Here is a 24,517-nt window from a genome sequence, read left to right as displayed (position 1 = left end):
CAAGCATAGAATCATAGAGTTGGAAGAGACCACAAGGGCCACCCAAACCATTCAAACCACAATAACATGTATTGGCTTTCTACTATGTTATTGCCTCCTTGAAACATAGTATTTTTATGGTTTTTAAACTTCATTCCTCCGGGGACTATAAAATCCCACAATCTCAGAAATGGCTAAGGATATGAGAACTGTAGTCCAACTCATCTACCAGATTGGGGCAGATGACTGTAAAGCATGGATCTAGTAACCTGTTCAATTAAGTCTGATCTCTGATTTGTATCCCTCTTCTCATCTTTCTACCTGCACCATCAATTGGCTTCAAAAATCATCTGTTGAATCAAGGGTGGGACATTTTGAGCATATGCAAACTTTTTTGGACACCACTTTTAATTGTAATGGTTCCAGCCTATGGAATCCTGCTATTTGTAATTTGTTATGGCATCACAGAGAAGGCTAAATGTCTGACAAAACTACCAATTCCAGAATTCCATTGCATTAAGGTATGACAGTTAAAGCACTGTAAAGCTTCATTAATTCTGCAGTGTAGAGGCAGAGAGGGCACCAGGTTGCAGGAGACTGCTGGTACTAAATAATGTAAATATTTGATTACTTTGTCCTCACAAGTAAGGACAAATGATTTCCACAGTTTTATCCTCACTGTGGAGAAAACAAATATTTCTACACAGCGTTTGCCTGGTAGTTGTACATCCTGAAAACCTTTGGGAAATTATTATGTGCAGAAATACACAGGTGTGTGTGTGTGTGTGTGTGTGTGTGAGAGAGAGAGAGAGAGAGAGAGAGAGAGAGAATTGTGAGTGTTTGCACAAAAGCCCACAATCTTGTACCGATTTTTTTTGGCAGAAAACTCATACACACACACACACACACACAAAATCTCAAATCACAAAACTCAAGAAAAGTTGTGTAAAGACCAAACATCTTGAAAAAAATTTATAGCCAACCAATTTTTTTGTGGTGTGCACATAAAACAGCAATCACACATGCAAAACCCATGTGACTATCTGAACGTAATATTTTTGCACAAATATTTTTCTTACACAAGAACCCTGAGAGTTGCACTAAAAAACCATGTGTATTTTGTGCATAATAATTTCCTGAATAACTTTCGGATGTGCAAATACTCGGCAAAAACTGCACACTTTGTTATTCTTCCCAACCAGGTTTTCTGATAGTAGAGAACCCCATTTTTGACAAGGAAATAATTGCAAATATTCTTTCCAACCCTACTGCACATATAAATATAAATACACATAACGGAAAGTGAGTCTGCCCTTGGTATCTGGTTTGATTCCAGGGCCCCCTGTGGATGCCAAAATCCATAGATGTTCTAGTCCCATTACATACAATGGCATAGTAAAATTGTAGGCCTTATATAAAATGACCAAATCAAGGTTTGCGTTTGGGAATTTATATAAAAACATTTTCAAGCCATGGATGCTTGAATCTGTGGATAAAGAATCTGTGGATATGGAGAGCCAACTGTATGTAATGCATGTCATCCAGTTTATAGCCTCTGCTTAATAAGTAAACCTTAGTCGGAGATTTTTAAAGGGGATGTTTATCTCTCGGGGTGTATTCCTGTGCTGGCAGGGGGTTAGAACAGACAGCCTTTGAGGTCTTTTCCATGATACTATGGTCAATGTCAGTTCAGGGCAGATCAATAATGCTGAGTCAAAAAGGTATTATTTTGTAGTCATCACCATATGCATCCCATGGCCCTCCAATAGTATCTCCCCATTATTCTGTTTTCCTGGCTGTAGGACTATGCCTTGGTCTCCCACCCTCATTCGCACCACTGCACGCCTCCTGTGCCTTACCATGCCCTCAACTCTGCTTGAATCTCCAGCCAGAGGAGCACACTCAGAGGCATGTCCATAGCAGAAGCAGCTTCCACGCAGCACCATCTCATACACAGCATAGTAGTATTTCTGAAGCACCTGATGTCGCGAGTCCAGGAGGTTGTCACCCAGAGTGTGCAGCTTTGTGAAGTTCACCCGCAAATTAGTAACACGTAACAAATCTGGGTAGGAGAGGAAGGGATTTGTTGATACAGGGTTTGAGTTGTTAGGTTTCCTATAGCTTCACCTCCACTATCTCCCCATTCTTAGGTTGCTCCCTGTATATGTGTGTATGTTTGCGTATGTGTGTATGCGTACACACACATATATATACCCACATACAAACATATTAAGGCTGCAACATTTAACTGACAGAGAGAGTACAATTTTTTACAGTTACATATACAGTATACTACTGCAACTTATAAACATAAGAACAGTCCTATTAGTTAATGGAGCTAATGGGTAAAGTGCTTTTCCTTCTATCAGTAAACTATTAGTAAACTCACTTATTAAACCGTAAATTCTCTCACAATTCAGACACAAGTATTGAAGTTTAGCAATACAGCAGTAGACTGGTCCTCTGTACATTTCCCCAGCTCCCATTCCTCTATTTGTTGCACATTGGGCCATGCTGTTGCTGTGCACAGCACCTAGCTTAAATCAGCTTTTACCAATGGCTAACCTAGCTGGAGCTGGTGGGAGCTGTAGTTCAAAACCTCTGGAGGGCACCAGATTAAGGGAGGCCATTCATATTGTCTTTGTACAAAGACTCCAATAGTCTTTAAGGGCTAGTTCTGTAGACAAAACCTTTCTCTGTGGTTGCTTTTCCTACTGCAGCTATACCTTGGATTTCCTGGCTGTAGGGGTCCTCTACTTTTATAGCTGGGTCCAGCACTTTGAAAATCACCTGTGGAGTAAGATTAAGAAGCACATACACAAGTCTTCCCAAATGAAATACATAAAACAAGGCATAGAATCATAGCGTTGGAAGAGACCGCAAGGCCCATCCAGTCCAACCCCCTGCCATGCAGGAAATCCAAATCAAAGCATCCCCGACAGATGGCCATCCAGCCTCTGCTTAAAGACCTCCGAGGAGGGAGATTCTACTACACTCTGAGGGAGTGTGTTCCACTGTCAGACAGCCCTTACTGTCAGGAAGTTCTTCCTAATGTTGAGGTGGAATCTCTTTTGCAGAGGAAGTGTGTTTCTGTCAGGGAAACTCTGTGTGTGTGTGTGTGTGTGTGTGTGTGTGTATGTGTGTGTGAAATAACACTCGCTTTTTCCAGTGCAGGGGTGGGCAATTGTGGAAGGCTTGGGGGGTCACACCTTGGAGGTCTGCACCCTCCCACTGTACCTACTCCTGCAAAAAAAAAAATCAACTTTTTGCTTCCAACCATTAAAAATTTTATTTTCTGCATTCCTGTTCAAGATTAGATTCATATCTTGCATTTAAACACATGTTTCATTGTTACTGTGATCTCTCTGACTTTAGAAAGCTGTATTGTATCAAGTCAGACCACTGATCTGTCCAGTTTTGTACTATAGTTTTTTGTGGGTTTTTCTAGAACATGGCCACATAGCCCGAAAAACCCACAAAAAACTATGGATGCTGGCCATGAAAGCCTTTGACTTCACAGCTTTGTACTGTTTGCACTGTTAGATCTTTGAGGTTTCAGGCAGCAAACTATCCCTGCTCCAACTGTATTGAACTTAGGATCTGCTGCAAGGAAAGTCTAAGTCCTGTCACTCTGTTGCAGCCCCTCCTCTGAGTTTTATTCCAGAACATCAGCTGGTATTCTAGCATCTGGAGAGACAGACGAACTAGGGTGAGGATATTACAGAGTTGGCTAGTAAAGCATGACAGTTCACAGTCAGAGCTGACAAACAGGTGAATGTTGCCTGGACTTTTGAGTCTGCCTGACTGATCTCTTCTCTTCTCACTTTGCCTTCTCCACATTTACTGTGAGGCACAAAGCTCACCTTTCATAAGATGCTGCTGCCCCTCTGCAGCATTTGGAAAAGTCACCTTTTTGCATGACTGCTCCCCAGATTGCTCAGCTGGCATGGCCATGTACTGACCTCACCATGACTGGAGGGCTCAATCTCTGAGTACCGCTGGTCACAGACTGCCTGGTTGACATGTGTTGGGATCTGAGTAGAGATGCCAGGGAAAAGCTTGGAGCAGTTGAAGGCAAAATAGCGATAAACCTTCCAGCTGCGTCCAAAATCTGATGACCGTTCAATCAACATAGCAGCTGGGCGGAATGTCTGCAGGAAAAAAGAGGCCAGGTAGAGAGTTGTTTCATTATGATTATGATTATGATTATTTTATTTTATTATTATATTCCGCCTTTCTCCCAATATAGAGGCTCACGGCACCATAACTTACTACTCCCCACCACCTCAAATCCATGGTAGTAATACTTTTATCAATCCAACTCATAGGTAAAGATAGAAAGAATATTCACAGCTATTCATTTCCTAGCAAACAAATGTGTTTCCCAATCCCTGGAAAACTTAGTCAGGAAGAATAACAGAATTCTGCAGAATTTTCACCTGGTATTCACTCCTCCCAAAATGTTTTAGTAAATTATTCCGCACAGAAATATACATGGGTACTTTGCGTGAAAAAAATTTTTTTGCACAAAAACTAATGCTTCCAGATAGTTGTAGAGAAGTTTTTGTACAAAAGTGGTGGGATTGTTTGTTTGCCTAAAACCCAGCAATCTTACACAAAATTTCCAGATGACCTTCTTTACTGGGTTTTGCACAAAAAATACCTGGTAATCTTGCACAAAAAACGTACACATTGAGCTGTAAACAACTTTTTTTTTTGTGAACCAACATGTATCTCTACACAAAATAATTTCCCGAAACACTTTGGGATGGGCAAATATTGGTTGAGAACTGCACAGAAATCTTCATTTTCTCTGTAGGAAAGGGAAAAAAGAGAAATTATTCACCCCTACTTCTAAGAATAAAATGTTGAATCTCTGCTTAAAGATCACAAAAATTTACAAGCATATGCACACAAACAATTCTGTGTCCTCTGAATTGGCCTAATATTGCAGTATGATGGAAGGCAGCCAGAAACAACTATTCTCCAACTGTTACATCACAAAGTAAAGACCCGTAAGATCTCTGTTCAGATTGGCTGGAAGAATGTTGTTTATATTAGTGGAGGCTAGTAAAGATCTCTAATCATATTGGATGAATAGAGGCTAGAGATACTATACATACAGTAGGTGGAAAGGGTGAATTTAACCCTTTTATTCCTTCCTATGGATTCTCATAGGAATTGCTTTCCTAAAAGCTAGTATTGTGCATTGGTACGAATTCCCACCATTGTCACTAATTTAATGTTTCTGACCTTAAGTGCCATGTGCAGAAAGGAAGGGTACATGCTGAAACTGAAACATAAAGACACGATAATGTCACTGCCCTACATGGTTAGAGGAAGCAGTACTTGAGTGCTTTCATCAGGTGAAGCTGTATAGTACCCACTGCAGCAGCTATGTTCCTTCACAGAGCCTCAAGTACCTTAAACTTCATTATCAGGTGAGTAAAATGGAACTCAGCTTCCAGGTCCAAACGGATGCTGACCTGTTCAACACCTGGATCAAAGGAGAGAGAAAAGCAGAAATAAGACTCCTTCAAGAGCTCTGTTCAGGCATCCTTATTTTTATGCAAGAAGGAGCACACACTTGGTATCATTCCCCCTTCCACCATGACCACATTGCTGGCTCCCTGGCATAGGAATTATAGGAACATTGACGTATACAGCAAGGAAACTGCTTCTGAGAACTGTAGTTCAAAAAGGCAACATTGGCCCTGGACAGACGGGCCTTTTAGCACGTAACAAATACATGCTAGGGTTGCCTCGCGGCCCACTTGTGACATTGCGAGTGCGCCATTGGTGCACTCGGGCATCACAAGTGTGCCAGAAAAAAACCCCTTTTTTTGTGGGTTCTTTTTGCTGTGCGAGGGAGCCACACAGTTTGTCCGCTGCAGCTCCCTCGCGCAGCAAAACAAGGCACCGGCAGACTGCCCTTTTTGGTCCTGGTCTCCAGAACCATAATCCAACACTCAAACCATCACACCATGCTGTCATGTTCAAATTATAGAGTAACTATCTAAGACGTTTTGAACAATTTCCCCAAAACAGGCTCAGCACCCTGGACAGCTCTTTTAAAGTTTACATTCAAATCTGGACCAGATTAACCACTGTTCACCCCCTGCCACATGGAAGCCACCTGTTATGACTGTTTGACCATCGGCTATGCTGATTGGAGGATTCTGGGAGCTGTAGTACAAAAAGTCGCTAGCCAAGTTCTGCAAGTACAGGTTGCATCTCCCTTATCTGGAATTCTCAAATCTAAAAAAATTCAAAATCAAAATTGTCCATATGAATAGCTGAGAGTGACACCTTTGCTTTCTGATGATTCATTGTACACAGACTTTGTTCAATGTACAAAATTATTTAAAATACTGTGTATTGCCTTCAGGCTATGTGTATAAGGTGTATACGAAACGTAAATGAATTTCGTATTTAGACTTGGGTCCCATCTCCAAGATGTCTCATTATGTATATGCAAATATTCCCAAATCAAAAAAAAAAAAAAAACCTCCAAAATACAAAACACTTCTCGTCTCAAGCATTTCTAATAAGGGAAGCTCAACCTGTACCTCTTACTTATATGAAGAAAGAGATGCTACCGGATGCAAGTTATGCTGTCAGCCATCTGCTCAGCCATTTAAATTCCAGCTATGCTCACATATGCCTTAAGATAGTGCCTCAGGCTATGCAGTTTTTCAGAGCACTGAAAATGGAATGATGGAGTTGCTAGAGCCCATGGCCATGAATCCTCATTTTTTTTCCTGTTGTGGTTCAGTTTCTGAGCTCCTCTCCCTGAGGCTTCAAACACCCAAAACACCTGTTTAACTGCAAACCATAGTGAGACTGAAAGAAAAACAAATACATGTACCCATAGGCAATAACACCTCTGTTATAAAGCTCTGAAGAACTGTCACTGATGTACAATGATTTCAGAAGCAATAACAATAGCAAATACATTTCTATACTGCTTATCAGTGCACTTAAGCACTCCCTAAGTGGTTTACAATGTGTAAGCTAACTGTCCCCAACAAGCTGGATACTCATTTTAGCAACCTATGGAAGGATGCAAGGCTGAGTTGACCCTAGAGTGTTGCCTGGGATCGAACTCATAACCTTGTGGCTGTGAATGGCTGCAGTACTGGCCTTTAACCACTGCGCCACCAGGGCTCCCTGTAAAAATGCACATCATGCAAGATGTGAACAAATGCATTTCTGTCTGGTTTTGTTGTTATGTGCCCTCATCTCCAATTTATGCCAACCCTGTTATAGGATTTTCTTTGCCAGATTTATTCAGAAGAGGTTTGCCATTACCTTTCTTTGTGTTTGAGAGATTGTGACTTGCCCAAAGTCACCCACTGGCTTTCCATGGCTAAGCAGAGATTAAAACCCTGGTCTCTCTGAGTCCTAGTTCAGTACTCAAACCATTACACAGTGCTGGCTCACTGTGGCTGTATTGTTGTACAGGAAGCAACTGGGAATGGTCTGGGTTAGTACTGAGGCATGGGTTGCGGTTAACAGATTACTATCATGCCATTTCATGCCTATACCCAACCAACCACAAGTTACCATATGCTTCATTAGGGGGAAAATACATCCAGATACACTAGGGATGTATCCACACTGCAGAAATAATCCAATTGGACACCACTTTAACGGCCATTACTCAATGCTATGAAATTATGGGATTTGTAGTTTTGTAAGATATTTAGCCTTCCCTGTCAGAGGGCGCTGGTGTCACAACAAACTACGATTCCTAGAATCCCATTGCATTGAACCATGGAAGTTAAAGTGGTATTAAACTCCTTTATTTCTGCAGTGTGTGGCAGAAGCGTGTGGGTAATTATACATTTTTTTCACAATTAGGCAAATAACAGTTGAAAGGATGAGGATCAAATATAATCAGGAAAATGAATGAGGATAAAAATTTAGTCCTCCCTTGTGTATCATGTCTTTGATCCCAATCTCATATACACATACATCTCATCTTGATGGCTATGTGCAAGTGACAACTTTTTAAAATGACAGGGATGCATTTATAGGTCCATACTGTAAAATGTAGCTTTCAATCACAGAATCATGAAGTTTGAAGGTATATTACAAGTCGTCTAACCCAACACCCTGATCAAATTAGGATCTGTGTTGAAGAAGGTAGCAACCCTAATAAATGGCCATCCAGTTCTGCTTATATATAATGATAATAATATAACAATTGTCATGATAATGCTATACCTCCAGTGAAGGAGAGTCCCACTTTCTGGCAGATAACTCAGGGGGAAAATAGCTCAGAAAGTCTGCAGCATTTGCTTTTGCCTGAGCCTACTGGGAAGAACAAGATGTCACCTTCCTCTCCTCTCCCCCTTACTAAATTAACTGCTTTTGCACTTTGAATTCAGTTTGCACCAACTGAAGTACACTGAGGACAAAGAAGGAAAGTGGGAGGAAAAGAGAGAAACTGAGACAGTTAAAAAGCATCTGAAAAAGTAGGATTACAGGAGGTTAATTGGGACTGTCCCTGCCAAGCTGTAGAGCATGATGTGCTGTCCGTTCACGACAACCAAAATCTGTTGCCTGGGATGGATGTCTCACCTTGATCAATTGTAGGGCTGTCCCTGCCTGCCCCAGTTAAGAAAGAGAATCCTGTTCTGCACCCTTAAAGTGGCTGCACAATGAACATTAGTGCAACACAGAAAGGAAAGATAGGACAAGGAGAATTTCTGTTTACTGCTTGGAGGCTTCTGTTTACAAAAGGATTCATTTGAGGGGCTAGGATCAGGCTACAAGGTACACAGGATGCTTGAATCTTGCATTGACTCTTACCATTCTCAGACTGCCACCAGGTCTGCTCTCCATCCTGGCCACTCAGGTAGATGACGTTCTCAATGCGGTGGCTTTCACGCTGGGACGGTGAGCGTGAGTCACAGGTGAAGCATTTCTCAGAGTCCTGTCAAGTCATCCACAATGGATCATTAAAGACAGATGAAAGTACCATGGAGGTTCTCAGAGAATGTCCGATCCTGTCACAGGGGTCATTGTCACGCATTGCCAGATGGGGCAGTGAATCCACTCTGGATTTAGTCCAAACTTTCAAAGAGTAATCCAAGATGTGAGAAACAGCCCCCAAAGTAGGTTCAGCACCTTTAAAGCTGGATGGAAACTCAGAATGGATTCATTGCCCCACTGACATGGAAACCAGTAACCACCACTGTAGTTTGGTTAGTTAGTGGCTGCCTACTGCACTCTAACCCTAATGCCTTGTATGGTTTCCCCATGATCAGCAATTGTAACGACAGGCTGGATGCTCTTGGGATGTGGGTTGGGTCTTCCTGGATACAAACAACTATGAAAGATTTCCTATTGGGCCTGGGACTTTGCCTGAGTAAAGGCTTCCTATGTTTTTGTGAATTCCTCATCTCTGACTCCCTAGCTTTGTCCTTTGTCTCTGTTTCCTTCATTATGTATGGCTTCCCTTCCCAGCTTTATACATCAATTAAAACTTTATACTTATAAATTCTATACAAGATATTGATATGATTTTCACATTTCTTCTTGTTATGCCCCTTCAAGTTGTTTTGGACTTATGGCGACCCTAAGGTGATCCTGCCATGGGGTTTTCTTGGCAAGATTTGCTCAGAGGTTTGCTCTTGCTTTCCCCTGAGGCTGAGAGCATATGACTTGCCTAATATCACCCAGCAGGTTTCATGGGCAAGTGGGGATTTGAATCCTGGTCTCCAGAGTTGTAGTCCAACATTCAAACCAGTATGCCACACATAGTTTTACAATAGAAACATATTTTTTTTGTTTTCTTTGAAAATTATATGTCAACATGAAAACATGCTGTAAACACACATGCAGGAAATACTTTTGCCCCTGTGATAAGCTCTTTGACTTGAACCCTTGCCAATGTCTCCCCCTTGACCAGCTCTCAAGTAACATTACCTGTAGATGGCTGACAATGCAGTACTCCTGTGGGCCTTCCAGGCCACATGTTGAGGTAACACTCAGGCTCTGGGTCCTCCCAATGAGAAGATTCCCTGTGGCTGGATAGCAGCTCCCCTCCAAACAGCCATGATACAACAAATCAGGCTCTTCTGTGTCTTGAGCCTCAGCTATCTGGACTGGACCAAGAAGAAAGGAATTTTAAGATATTAAGAGGCACCTTGACTAATAATAGGAAGGATTTCTCTGATAGAAACCAAAGCTAAAAACATATGTAGGCATAGTAATCTATTTTGCACCCACCAATTTCCTATGGAAACCCCCTAGCCTGTGATCTGCACCAACCCCATCATTTCCTTCAACAACTGAGAGATATACCACTGATAGCTTCACCATCCATGAATGTGTCTAGTCCCCTTTTAAAACTATCCAATTTGGTGGATATTCTAACTCCTTTCTATACTGCAGACAGAATCACGGAGTTGGAAGAGACTTCAAGGGCCATCCAGTTCAACCCCCTGCCATGCAGGAACCCAGAATCAAAGCACACCCAACAGATGGCCATCCAGCCTTTGTTTGAAAACGTCCAAAGAAGGAGACACCATCACTCTTCAAGGCAGCATATTTCACTGTTAAACAGTGGTAATGTCCTAATGTTTCAGTGGAATCCTTTTTCCTGTCATTTAAAACCTACAGAAAACAAGCTTGCTCCATCTTCAATATTACACTCTTTAAAATATTTAAACATGGCTAACATGTCATCTTTTAACCTTCTCCTCGCCAGGCTAAACATCCTCAGCTCCCTAAGTCTCTCCTCATAGGGCATGGTTTCCAGACTTTCAACATTTGGACTCCGTCCCTTTGAGCACACTCCAGCTTCTCTACATCTTTCCTGAATTGTGGTACCCAGAACTGGACACAGTATTCCAGGTGAGGTCTGACCAAAGAAGAATGACACTATTGCTTCTCTCAGTCTAGATACTATACTCCTATTGATGCAGCCTAGAATTGCATTGGCTTTTTTAGCTACCACATTACACTGTTATCTCATGTGCAGCTTGTGGTCTACAAAGTCTCCTAGAACCCTTTCATATGTACTATTGTCAATCCTATACCTGTGCATTTAATTTTTTCTGCCTAAGTGCAGTCCCTTAACTTTACTCTTTGCTTAAATTCATTTTGTCAGTTTTGGACCAACTACAGTGCTTCCATTTCCCATTAAAAATGTTAATGTATGCATATGTCAGTATTGCCATTAAATTCACTAGAATGATGTTCATGACTGTACATACATGGTCATGTAGGTCATGTTCTGGCAGAACACAATAACTATTATATAATACTGAGAATTAATATCAAAAATGAATATTGGGAGAACCTATATCAAAAGCTTTCACAACAAAAATATCCTTTAATAAAATTTGTATGGCCACAATGACAGTGCAGGTCTGTCTCAAAGTGTCATGGACATTTACAAATCTACAAGCTGTTGGTGGGTGCTACTCCTTGTTCCCTACTCAGGAGGGCTGGCACAAGACATTTTGCTGCCTGAGACAGAGCAGCAAACGGTGCAAGTTCACATCCTAAATCAAGATGCACAGTGCCCAAAGACAGCCAGGTTATATTAGCATGAAGCAAAAAAAAAATCCCAGAGGTGCTTCTCCCCATCCAGCCGTATCGCATAAGAAAAGAAAGCAGGAGAGTAGCAGGCTTCTCCATGGTTCATGGCATGATGCCATAGCACTCATGTTCTCCTTCCTGTGGGAGATGGTAATAAAAGAGTGCCTTTTGCAAGATGATTTTTTCCAGCATGACAAAAGGTACACTTTTACAACCAACTCCCTCGGGAAGAGAATAAAACTGTTACGACAGCAGGTAGAGAGGCATGGAGAAAGCAACCACTCTCCCACTCCATTTCCGGTTTCTTTTCTCATGTGACAAGGCTCTAAGTAAAAATTCAATAATAACAAATTTAAAAATTATTTGCAGTCCTTTGATGACACCCAGACTTTTCTGCCTCCTGCTTAACAGTGGAGCTGTCCTATTGTTCAGTCACATAAAGGAACACTTGAGACTAGAGAACTAAGGACCCCTCCTCCTCGTGTTACACCTTCTGCTCTTCAGTGTCAGCAGAAAAAGGTCTGTCACATGCTGAAGCTTTTAATACCAGAGCACAAAGGGTGCTTGTTAGCACTGGCAGAACACAGTGCTGACCTGCTTATGACCCTGTCAGTCTTCAGATCAGAAAGGGGCCTGGATGTGCCAGGACCAGAGTAACATAGATCACATCAGGACTTTGGCAAAGGTGTATACATGTCAAGGGAAAAGCAGCAGCAGCAAGGCAACAAATGCTTGAGGCTTCCCACCCTAGTGGAGGGAACTACAGTTCTCATGGGTATCATTATCCTCTTCCAGCAACGGCAGGCCTGGGAACAAACAAATTAGGAGGCTGATCAAGTTGGATAAATTGTTTAGGGGGAAGGGTGATTCCAGTCATAGTGGAGTTGGATGTAGCATTTCTGTAGACCTTAGAAAAGTTACTCTTTTTGGACAACATATCACCAAATCCTTCAGCCAGCATGACCACTGGCAGAACAGGCTAGGAAGGGATTCTGGGAGTTGCAGTCCAAACCCCCCCCCTTTAAAAAGAGTTCTGGGTTTTTGTAATGTGTATATGTGCCAGAAACTTTATGAGACGCTCTGGAGTAGAGCCCATAGTTATTCCCATGTCAGCAACATAAACATTCCAGCAAAGGGTGATGTGTAACGTAACATGCCTCTCTGGATCCAGTTCATTCATAGAGGCATTGCCCACGCCCTGCTGGGTTTCTCAACAACTCCTAAACCAATTCTTCTACTTATCAGTCAGAATCCAAGGCTCTATTATCCTCACCCACAGCTCTTGCCAATGATTAACCAAAAAATGAGGATGTCCAGCCAGAGGCATGCCCAGTACATTCCAGAGCTGCCTTGAATGACACATAAAAGTAGTGGATTTCAAAAAAGCAGGAGGTAGGGAGGAAGCCAGATCTCCTCCTGCCACTGAAGGCCTTTAAAAGTCCCATGGATGTGTCAATTTAGTACTTTTCTAGCTGGCTTCACAGACAGAAAGCAGGCAGAGTTTCCTGTTATCAACCAAATCATGGGGAAACTGCTGCTTGCTAATGCCAATTCCACGGTGCCCTGTTAAAAAAAACAACCGTGGGACCCATATGCCTTTATGGGGAGAGACAGGAGGCATTCTGCACATGTTCAGCTATTTCCTTTCCTTTTTTTATTTTGCATATTCCAGGATTAAAGTTTGCTACCAACAGCAACGTCAGTGCCTTGAGAATAGGGGAAAAGATACAAGTCAGCCCTCCATATCCACAAATCCAACCATACATGGCTTGGAAATATTCAAAAAAAATATGTAAATTATAAAAAGCAAACCTTGATTTTTTCAATTTCTTACAAGGGATACTATTTTACTATCCACTGTAGTTAATGGGACTTGAACATCCATGGATTTTGGTATCCACAGGTGGTCCTGAAACCAAACCCCAGCAGATACCAAGGGCCCACAGTACTTCTACAAATTGGCTTGGTCCAAGGAAATTTTAGATTGTGAGAAAGAGATGGATGATTTTCCTTCCTAATGATCAAGGAAGCTTGCAAAATGGAAACATTTTCATATTACCAGTAAACTTCACTAGTAATTTTAAAAAGAGCATGCCTCTAATCATATCCAGAGTGCATTTGCCATACATACCAACTATACTGTAACATCATGAAATTAGGATTATAGATAGGGCTTTTCAGCACACTTTCCAGCACACCCCTATACTTTTATAGGAATTAGTCAATGACCAAGCTTAGTAAGGCCAATGCTTTTGTGCCATAGCTGTGGCTGTATGCTGAGAAACGAATGGAGGCTGCAGAGCTGAGAGGAGAAGATTTAGAAAGCTTCCATTGTTGCAAAGCTGGGACAGGTTCAGCCATGTCATGTTCCTTCCAGCCCCTGCAGTGTCTCATTCATAATGGGCCTGCCAGGCATGACTTGTGCACAGCACGTGTCAAGGCAGGCCACTGCATGCAGGTTCTTACTGAACGGGTTTAAAAGTTGGCACAGATGTACAACTGCTTGTGTCAGTCACAGGCAGCCATATAGCTACCACGCTATCCTAGCTGCCATGTGCAAAACATGGCATGCCCAGAGAAAAATCAAGGACTGTACAGAGAAGCACAGCAATAGGACCTTTAAAAAACGTAGGAATGATGTAATTTCCTGGAGGACCACAATAACTGGCAGACCCTCCTTGATCTGTCATATTAGGTATATAAGAACCAAGATTGGGGATGTATGGTCCTCCAGAAATTGTTGAGCTCTGACTCTCAATGCCTGCTGATTGAAATGGCCGTGAAACAACAACCAAAAAGTCAAATGATCTGCAGCTCTGGTACAGGCAGAGGAAGTTAGAAAACAAGGAAAATAAAGAAACAACGTGCTGTATACTTCTTCTCTTCCTTTCCAGTGAGACTCCCATCCCTCATTAGCAGCTTAAACAGGAAAATATCTTGTCAACCATTTTGTTTGTTTGTTTACATTTCTAATCTTATAAGGCTACTTCTTTGGATTCTATTGTCTGTGCGGGCTGGGAGTTGTAGTCCAAAAAGGTAACTTTACCAAGCTATTATTTGGAGGGTATAAGTTATAGAGGCTGTTAAATCAAAATTTGCAGCCCTGCCTCCAGTACTGTTTGACCAGTTCTTTTGGGTTTCAGGAAAATGTCTTCTTCATCACCTTTATTATTATTATTATTAACCTTTATTTATGAAGCGCTGTAAATTTACACAGCGCTGTACATGCAATCCTTTTAGTTAGACGGTTCCCTGCCCTCAGGCTTACAATCTAAAAAGACATAACACAGAAGGAGAAGGGGGTGGTGACGGGAAAGGGTAAGAGGTCCAGCAGTTCCTCTCAACCTCCGAGGCCTGGACCAAGGCAGATGGACTGAAGGGAGGGCTTGGCTTCAAAATGGAAGGTTAATCATTATCCAGGGAAAATACATACTCACAAGTAGGATAATGCATATACAGTACATAGCAATACAGGAAATGGATCGATAAACAGCCAACAACAGAACATCAGATAGTAAGCGACAATTATGCGATGCCTGGGAAGGCTTCTCTGAATAGGATGGTTTTCAACTCCGTTTTGAAGCTGGTTAATGAAGTGATGGCTCTTGCTTGTGGAGGAAGAAGGTTCCAGGAGTGAGGGGCAGCAAGTGAAAAGGGGCGAATCCGGGATGGGGCAGAGGAAATCCTGGGCTGAGACAGGAACCCTTGACTACCAGAACGGAGGGCCCTGGTGGGAAGGTGAGGAGAAAGAAGGTCTGATAAGTAAGGAGGGGCCAGTCCATGGAGGGCTTTGAATGTCAACAGCAGGAGCTTATACTGAATGCGGAAAGGGAGAGGGAGCCAGTGAAGGGATGCCAACACAGGAGAGATGTGGTCAGAGCGGTGGGTGGAAGTGATAATGCGTGCAGCTGAATGCTGGACAGAGATTAAAGGACGGAGGTGAGAAAAAGGAAGCCCAGCCAGGAGGACATTACAGTAATCAAGTCGTGAGATCACTAGGGCATGGACCAGGATCTTGGCAGTAGAGGCGGAGAGATATGGTCGGATTTTGGCAATATTGTACAAAAAGAATCTACAAGCCTTGGCTGTGGTCTGGATCTGAGGGATACACAACAGAGAAGAGTCAAAGATAAAGCCAAGACTGCGGGCTTGCTGGACTGGTTGAATGGAAATGTTGTCCACAGAGACAGAAAAGGAGTGTTGAAAGGTGGGCTTAGGAGGAAAGACAAGAAGCTCCGTCTTGGACATGTTGAGCTTCAAACGCCGATGGCGCATCCACTGTGAGACAGCTGTAAGGCAAGATGAGACTTGCTGTTCAAGCCTTGGAGAAAGGTCAGGGGCAGAAAGATACAGCTTTGTGTCATCGGCATACAGATGGTAGGAAAAACCAAAAGAGCTGATGAGTTTTCCTAAGGACAGTGTGTAGAGAGAAAACAGAAGGGGACCCAGAACAGAGCCCTGGGGAACTCCAACAGATAAGGGAACAGGAGAAGAAGTCAGACCCCCTGCAACTACTGCAAAAGATCGGCCAGACAAGTAAGATCTAAACCAGTCGAGAACAGAGTCTGAGAACCCAAGGTCAGAGAATATGTCAATTAGGAGACAGTGATCAACAGTGTCAAAGGCTGCAGACAAATCGAGAAGAATGAGAACAGAGTAAAGGCCATTAGACTTGGCCTGTAAAAGGTCATTCGAGATCTTAGTGAGAGCTGTCTCTGTAGAATGCCTTGGGCGGAAACCAGACTGAAAGGGATCGAGAATGGAGTTGGCTTCAAGAAACTCAAGACAGCGCGAATACTAACCTTTTGCTTAGTATTACCATTCTGCCCTGAACACACCCAATGTTGTCTCATTTGGGGATCTAAGATGGGTCAGACCTGGTTAGTATTAGGATGAAAGATCACCAGGAAAATAACAGGGATTTCCAGTTAGAGGTAGAAAATAATTCTGTGAAAAATGCTGGTGAGACATTGCTGCCAGTCAGCACTGGAAATACTGGGCTACCAATATTCTGTTTCAGTATAAGGGAGCCTCCTATGTTCCTAGGGGCCTTTTCACTGGAAATGGTTGGGGATGAACCTGGGACCTTCTGGATCAAAAACATATACTCTTCTGCATAGATATGGTTCTTCTTTAAGCAGCAATGGACCAAGAAACTTTCCCTCTAATACCACATAGATATTCTTCCAACCCATAGCTATAAGCCTACGTGTCTCGCCAAGGAAACCCTCACCTGAGGGTCACCATAAGTCAGAAACCACTATATTTCAACATCATGAAATACACAACTTGTTTCCGATTTAATAATAATAATAATAATAATAATAATAATAATAATAATAATGTTTATTTATATACCGCTTTTCCAAATTAGATCAAAGCGGTGTACAACAGGAAGTACAATACAAAGTCAAACAAACAAACAAACAAACAAACATAACAGGCCTCTCTCCCCTCAAGATGGTGGCTGAAGGGAGGGCTTTTTCTTCTTACAGGCAGATTTATGTTGTTACGTGCCTTCAAGTGGTTTCTAACTTATGGCAACCCTAAAGTGAACCTATTATGGGGTTTCCTTGGCAAGATTGTTCAGAGGGGATTTGTCTTTGCCTTCCTCTGAGGCTGAGAGAGTGTGGCTTGCCCAAGGTCATCAAGTGGCTGTCCATGGCTGAGTGGGAATTCAAACCCTGGTCTCCAAAGTCATATAGTCCAGTGCTTGAACCACTACACCATACTGGCTCATACTTAAAGGGATACAATCCCCATCAATACCAGTGGAATTTAGTTGAATCTGCCTCCATGCCTCCCCTCCCTTGTTCTCCATGTTAACTAATGCAAACTACTACACCACACTGGCTCTCTAAACATGCATAGGATCAGGATGTAACTTTGTCAGATTATGCACAAATATGGGCAGAGGAACACAATCTGTAACCAATAAAGCCTCAAGTATAACCATAATGGGCCAGTGGGCACCCTGACACCCTGCTGTCAATGCACTTTCCTCCCATTTCAAAACAGAATGGTACAGGAGCAGATAGAAAGAAGGTCCTCCACTCCTTCCCAGTGAAGAAAGAGGATTGCTAGGATGTACAGTGAGTGGGTCCTTGACATCCACTGGAGTTTGGTTCCAGGAAACCCCCCCCCCCATGGATACCAAAATCCGTGGATGCTCAACTCCCATTAAATAAAATAGCATAGTGAAATCATGTCCCTTATATAAAATGGCAAGATCAAGGTTTCCTTTTTGGAACTGATATATCTTAAAAGTATATTCAAGGCATGAAGGGTTGGCTTCATGGATAAGCAATCTGTGGATACCAAAGGTCGAATGTATGTGTGCATCACATCTGTGTGGCTGAAGTACAGCCCATCATCCCATGCCCAAAGATGCTCACTTCTAGATAAAGAAGGAGTGCATAAGTCTTATGCTCCAATTAAATTTAGCAACCCTACCAGAGAGACTAGAGAATTATTTTGAAAGAAGGGGGTCAACATTGTCAGGCAAGTTGTTATTAATTTTGCCTACTTACTGAGTGGGCAAACTACTTTTCCCATCCATTATCATTCTAACATCCATAAATATGAAGACTCTTAAACGCCTAATTTATAATTAAAAGTGCCCTCCATGCGTTCATTGTAGCTTATTCCCAAATAAGTGTTTAACTGTAGTTTATTCCCAAATACCAGTAATAAGTAGATTACAGGCAACTTCTTTTATTCCTGGGAGGGCAAAGAACAATAGTTGCCTTAATATTTTCAAAGTGCTTGATCATTTAGTACACTTTTGATTGAGAATCCCAGATAAGGCTAAACTTCATTGGAGTCTTGGTGGTCCAAATTTTCCAGATCATTTTGGACAGGATCAGCCCCATACATGTATCCACACTGCAGGATTAAAGCAGTTTGACACCACTTTAACTACCATGACTCTTGCCTACAGGAGCCTGGGATTTATAGTTTGGTGAGGCACTAGAGTTCTCTGACAGACCAGCCTGAATACTTTGCCAAGCTACAAATCCTACAGTTCTGTAGATTGGTGTCATGGCAACTAAAGTTTAATTCTGTAGTATGGATACACCCTTAATCTTAGGGTAGATTCAAGCCCTCCATTCTTCTCCATGTTCCAGGGGCTATGAACCTACTTGGTTCTCTATTTAATGTGCAGATATAACAGACTAATCCACCAAGTCAGAACAGCAGGCAACGCTAAGTAAAGGCTTACACATCTGGGAGGTACACATTATCAGTAACAGTTTAGCTCAAGTTCAAGAGGGAAACATTGGTGTCAACACTTACCTCCCAGAAGCAAGTGGAGCAGCAGTACCATTGGCAACATGGAGCCTTTCAACCTGAAGAGAGAGAAAATGGAAATATGGAGTTCTCACACAAAATCTAAAGTTCTCCCTTTGTCCCTCCTCCACATCTGGGGAAACTGTGATGTCAGTCTATGGCTTAAATGTGAGTGGGAAGGACCACTGAATGGTTGTGCCTTTTGTTTGGGAGAAGTCTAATCGCAAGATTAAAATAAAAAAAGATTAAAAATTCCTGGGAGTTCTGAGGTCCTGGAGAAACAGTCCTGTTAAAAAATTGAGGGGAAAGGGAGATGGAAATATCTGGAATAGCTTCTTATCAAAAAAAAATATTTTTTTTCATTGCACAGAGAACAGAAAATGCATTCTTTGTACAGGTTGAGTCTCCCTTATCTGAAATGCTTGGAACCAAAAGTATTCTGGATTTTGGAGTTTTCCAGATTTTGGAATATTTGCAATTAGATATCTTGGAGATAGGACCGAAGTCTAAACATTAAATTCATTTGTGTTTTGTACTACCTGAAGGTAATTTTATACGTAACATGTCTAATAATTTTGTGCATGAAACAAAGTTTGTATACACTGAACCATCAGAAAGCAAAGGTGTCACTATCTCAGCCAACCCATGGAGACAATTTTGGATTTTTAATATTTCGGGTTACAGAGTTCTAGGTAAGGGTTACGTACCCTGTATCTCAGTCAACATTTAAATTTGTATTATTTAGAATGTTTATGAAATTTGCACAGAAATCCTATGTATCTTCACTCAAGAGAGTCACTTTGTTTAGATGAGTTTACACCCATATAAGAGCATATAGGACTGCTGCCCCAAATGCATAAATGCCATAGCATATACACCAACATTACAAATACAGTTGTCCCTCCATATTCGCTAGGGTTAGGGGAACAAGACCCCCGTGAAAATGGAAAAACCACAAATAACAAAAACATTGTTTTTACCTGAAGGACACCTCTCTAGGAATCTCTAGGTCCTCCAGTGCAACTCTGTGGTCAATGTCCAACATACACTGACCATAGCATGGCACTGGAGTAGCTACAAATGGTCTTTCAGTGCAACTTTTAGTTAAAGTTGATCACAGAGTTGCACTGGAGGACCTAGACAGTCCTAGAGAGAACATATTAATGAAATCCGTGAATAATCAAATCCGCAAATATCAAAGCCGCAAATATGGAGGGATGACTGTACACTCAATCTGGGAGGAGAGACAGAGAAAGCAAACTGCTGCAGGAAGTTCTATCTAAGCAAAGTTATCTTACATACCTTCCAACATTTCATAGATAAAAACTAGGATACATTTGGCCAAGCCACATCAAGCTGGCAAAAGTTATTAATAAGGAAGAACATACAAGTCAGGAGAGCCTGCAGCAGTTTACTTTTGCCTGAGTCGAATGGGAAGGACAAGTTCCTGACCCTCTTCTCCTTTTCCCTCTGCTGGGTACCAGAGTGCAAACTACTTTTACACTATGAACTCAACAATTAGAACTGAAGTATACAGTAAGCTGAGGACAAAGAAGGAAAATAAGAGAGAGAGACTGGGACACTTTAAAGGCAGCTGCAAAAATGAGATGACAGAGGATTTCTCAGGACTGCCTCTGATCAATTGGGATTGTTGGAGGGTATGCTCTTACATTTTTGTCACCTGAGAAGTAGGAAATTGAAATGTGAAAGCATTAGTCTGGAGGCCCCCAGAAGACAGCAAACAGCAATTTGCCAGTTGTAAATGTTCAGTACAAAAGCCATCTAGTGAAGTTGGGAGAACCATCCTTTTAAGTAGAGAAATGTATCTTGGATTTGTATATATCTAGTATGCCTGGCAATTATCAATCCCTAATGCAGCAAATTGTCTTGTTAAAAAAAAAAATCTTCACACTACGCATTCTGAATAAGGGGGAAACAAAGACAAAATCTGATGGGAAGAGGCCATATGTAGGATGGCTGGAATGGGCTATGATGGGTAATGTCTAGAGACTTTCCTGTGGAAAGCGGGAGTATCAAGAAAATTAGTGGAAATTCAGAAACTCAGTGGTATGGTTGCTGTCTCTTGCTGAGTCTGGGGAGCAAGATTTGTCAACTCGCACACCCACCTGTGTGGCTGATTTATTTCCCAGTTTGGACTAACTGGTCTAGTATATTCATAAACTATATGCACTGGAGATGACCCCAACTGTGTAGATTAAGGTGTGTGTAGTTTATTTTGAGAGAAGCACTTACTAAGTGTTTTATTGAAACACTGATGGGATGATGTGGAGGGGTAGGTGTAAAAAGGGGCCAAATTAGATCAGGTTGTGAGTAAGTAAAGGCCGTGTGAAAAGAGATGGTGGGACAAGAGGACAAAGTGAGGCTCAGTGGGGAGGCCTGAATGTGTGTGAAGCTGCAAGCTGTGCTTAAATCTGGAGTAATGCAGAGTCTCCTACTGTCACTAGCAACACAGGAATTGTGATTGATCCAATTTTATCCCTACAAAATTAACCCACCTGCTTAGACCTGTGCTTAGGCCATGGGTCACTCGTGTTAACCACCTCTGTTTGAAAACACAAACCAAACAAACTTGCAGACCTCCTTGAAAAACACACACATCAATTCTTTGCGACTAAAAGTTCCTGGTCTCTCTCTCACACACAAACACACAATACAGCAGGCAACTCCAGATGCAACACACACACACACATAACCTCCTTCTGGGGACAGAAAATACTCACCTGCCACCTTAGTAGCTGAAATTTCATTTGGTCTTGCATGGACAAAAGATGTGATCAAACACACACACACACACACACACACACACACACACACACAGAGTATTTCATTCAGAGAGAGCCAGCTCACAGTCTTTTCAGCCAGAGAAGATGTGAGGCTGCTTGAACACTTCTCAACATCTTCTCCGAAAAGATGCTGTTATACTCACTTCAAACTTGGGGCTCTCCTGGCCCTGTCAGGTCCTGCTTCATCTGCCACTTCAAGCTGGGGCATGAGGCAGGTGGGATTTAGTGGAAAGAGCAAGGAAATGTCCTCTTCTCGCCACACCTGCACTCACAAATCACTAAGGAAGTCCCCTCTTGCCCAGTTGAGGTGTCCCAATGTGCTGCTGTCCAGCCGGCGTGAGAACTCCGGCCGTGCAAACTTAACTAGCAATGGGTAAAAATAACCCAGCTCTTCCCAACCCCCCTCTCTCAGTGTGGGCAAGTGGGGCTGGAGACTGATTTTTATTCAAATGGAGTTGGGACGCTGAAAGGGACTAACGGTTTCCAAGCTACGGGAATGTCACAGCCTATTCTTTCTGCTCCATGGCACACACAGAGCCTGCCCTGCTTGCCGGCACAGGCCTGCCAGCACTGCTTCATTGGAAGGGTGAGGGATTCTCCCCTCCAAGGACCAGAAAAGACAAGCCTTTGAGATGAGTCCAAGTCAAGTTGCAGCAGGGGAACTTGTCCTCTGGATGCAAACCCTGGAAAGCCAAAGCAAAGCACATGGCAGTCTAAAAATTCTGACCATTTCTGTAGCCCAAGGCATTGTGGGAGAGAGCAGAGCAAGGAACAATACTTTTAAAAAGTCGTATTTTCTTATTATCCATTATAGTGTTCAAAGATTGTTATGTTGCCCTTTGTGTTCTTCTTTACTTTTTTTGTTACTTTAAAACATGCAAACACACACATATCCCTTAGGATAAGTAACATGCATAAAATTTGAAAAAGCCAGTCCAAACACCTCTAAAATGCCTTAAAATGCCCTTTCAAGTGAACCTTAAAGAAAAATTTAGAAAGTATGGCTTGTTACACCAGTGAAGTAACTTTGTGCCTCATACTTTTGAAAATTAGCTTGGTTTGTCAAAGAAAAAGGTAAATCATTGTGGTTACCTAACTACATTGCTTGTACATGTTGAATCTCCTTTATCTAGAAATCCAGAATCCAAAGCATGCCAAAATCCAAAACTGTCCACAAGTGGCTGAGATAGTGACACTTTTGCTTTCTGATGGTTCAGTGTACATACATTTGTTAAATAATTAAAAATATTGTGTATAAAATTACCTCCAGGCTATGTGTATAAGGTATATAAGAAACACAAATGAATTTCATCCAAAATACTTCTGGTCCCAAGCATTTCGGATAAGGGGGATTCAGCACATTACTTCCAAGCTCTAGGACAGAACTCTGTTGAAGGAGGCTTGCAAACAACACGGGTTTTCAGGATTGTCCCCATTGCTCTGCCTCTGCTCCATTTTGTTTGAAGGGAAGCTCATTTCCCTTTAATAACATGCCAAGCAAGGTCAACACCTCCGGTTGCCTATCCCTCTGGCTGAGACAAGAGGTCATGGCCCTGTGGTCAAGGAAGCCTATAGCTGGCCCCATGAAAAGTGGAGCACCACTCTGCCCCAGCCTGAAATGGGGATCTGTGGGGACAAAGGAGTTGGTCCAGCCCAGATCCTGCCCAGCCTCAGCCACCATAGACGGTTCCCAGGGAGCCTGGCAGCAGCCCGGCAGGAATGCACTTGTTGTGTCTTGCACCAGACTTTCTCATAAAAGCACCCAGAATAGCTTATCCTCCCTTTCTCTAAGCAACGTTCCCTGCCCAGCCTCCCTTTGGCTTTGATGGGATGCGTCCCTTTCACACAGAGGGGGCAGGGTGGGAAACAGTCAGTGCTTTCCCCCCAGGGTCTTCATTGAAGGCTTCTCCAGGCAGAAAAACTGTGCTATTCCTGGAACTGGACATTACCTCCTCCTTTGGCACCAGCTTGGCAGGAGGATTCCCCTGGTCTGTGCACACTGGCCGTGAAAAATAAACTTGGAAAAGGGCAGCCCACACAGAACTAGAAAAGCAAAGTCTCTTGTAGCTGGACTTCCCCAATGGTGGCAGGGGATACAGAATTTTTCTTGCAACAAAGTGCAATTGCTAAGAAGAGGATGGGCAGTTTTGGTGCATTTCCTTCCACCATGCTATAACATATGTGGCAATGGAGAGCGTACAACTTCTCCCCCTCTTGGAAGATTTCCTTTGCTTCAGAAAGTGCAAAGCAAGCAGAAAATAGTGACATCCCTCTTAATACAGTGGGCCCTTGGTATCCACTGGGATTTGGTTCTAGGACCCTCCTTGGATGCCAAAATTTGTGGATGCTCAAGTCCCATTAAATACGATCGCACAGTGAAATGGTGTCCCTTATATAAAACAGCAAAATCAAGGTATGCTTTGGGGAATTAATATCCTTTTGGAATATTTCCAAGCCATGGATTGCTGAATCCATGCATTAAAAAAATCTGTGGATATGGTGGGCAGACTGTAATAAACTGCAACAACTGGAAAATTCTTCCAGTAAAGAAGGTATCAAACAGTCTGAAAAAAGGTCACAGCACTACCTAGAAAGGAGGCTCAGTGCCTCGTAACTTCTGACTGGTTATCACCAGCCACCTGCCAAGAGGTGCAAAATCATTTCCCCTTCCAAAATTCCTGATCTTCACTGACACACTGGCTGAGTGACTCATTCATGGATGGGCCAGTATTATTAGGGTACTTCTGAATGAGCTAGAATTCTGAAATAAGGTAGAGATTTATGTATGCACACCTACAATAAATAGCCTGATCCTAAGGTGGGGGGGGGGAGAAACTATATTTGTAATCCCCCTAAGCAGATCAAAGTGAACCCCCAGAGGATTAAGT

General features: G+C 42.4%; 1 protein-coding gene across 1 annotated transcript in view; it reads right to left on the bottom strand.

The window, feature by feature from the left end:
* The window catches only part of LOC121923220 (laminin subunit beta-4-like), a 71,598-nt gene extending 49,580 nt beyond the window's left edge, over window positions 1-22,018 (bottom strand). The window contains exons 1-8 of the mRNA XM_042453423.1: window positions 21,773-22,018; window positions 18,832-18,884; window positions 9,916-10,094; window positions 8,797-8,920; window positions 5,403-5,476; window positions 3,942-4,130; window positions 2,706-2,769; window positions 1,839-2,041 (exon numbers count right to left, since the gene is read on the bottom strand). Coding sequence (XP_042309357.1) covers window positions 1,839-2,041; window positions 2,706-2,769; window positions 3,942-4,130; window positions 5,403-5,476; window positions 8,797-8,920; window positions 9,916-10,094; window positions 18,832-18,884; window positions 21,773-21,837 — 951 coding nt within the window. The 5' untranslated portion in view covers window positions 21,838-22,018. The remainder of the gene's footprint in view (window positions 1-1,838; window positions 2,042-2,705; window positions 2,770-3,941; window positions 4,131-5,402; window positions 5,477-8,796; window positions 8,921-9,915; window positions 10,095-18,831; window positions 18,885-21,772) is intronic.
* Window positions 22,019-24,517: the final 2,499 nt, after the last annotated feature.

This window comes from Sceloporus undulatus, chromosome 2, assembly GCF_019175285.1.
Source record: "Sceloporus undulatus isolate JIND9_A2432 ecotype Alabama chromosome 2, SceUnd_v1.1, whole genome shotgun sequence".
Classification (NCBI taxonomy): domain Eukaryota; kingdom Metazoa; phylum Chordata; class Lepidosauria; order Squamata; family Phrynosomatidae; genus Sceloporus; species Sceloporus undulatus.
This window is presented reverse-complemented; position numbering and strand designations above follow the sequence as displayed.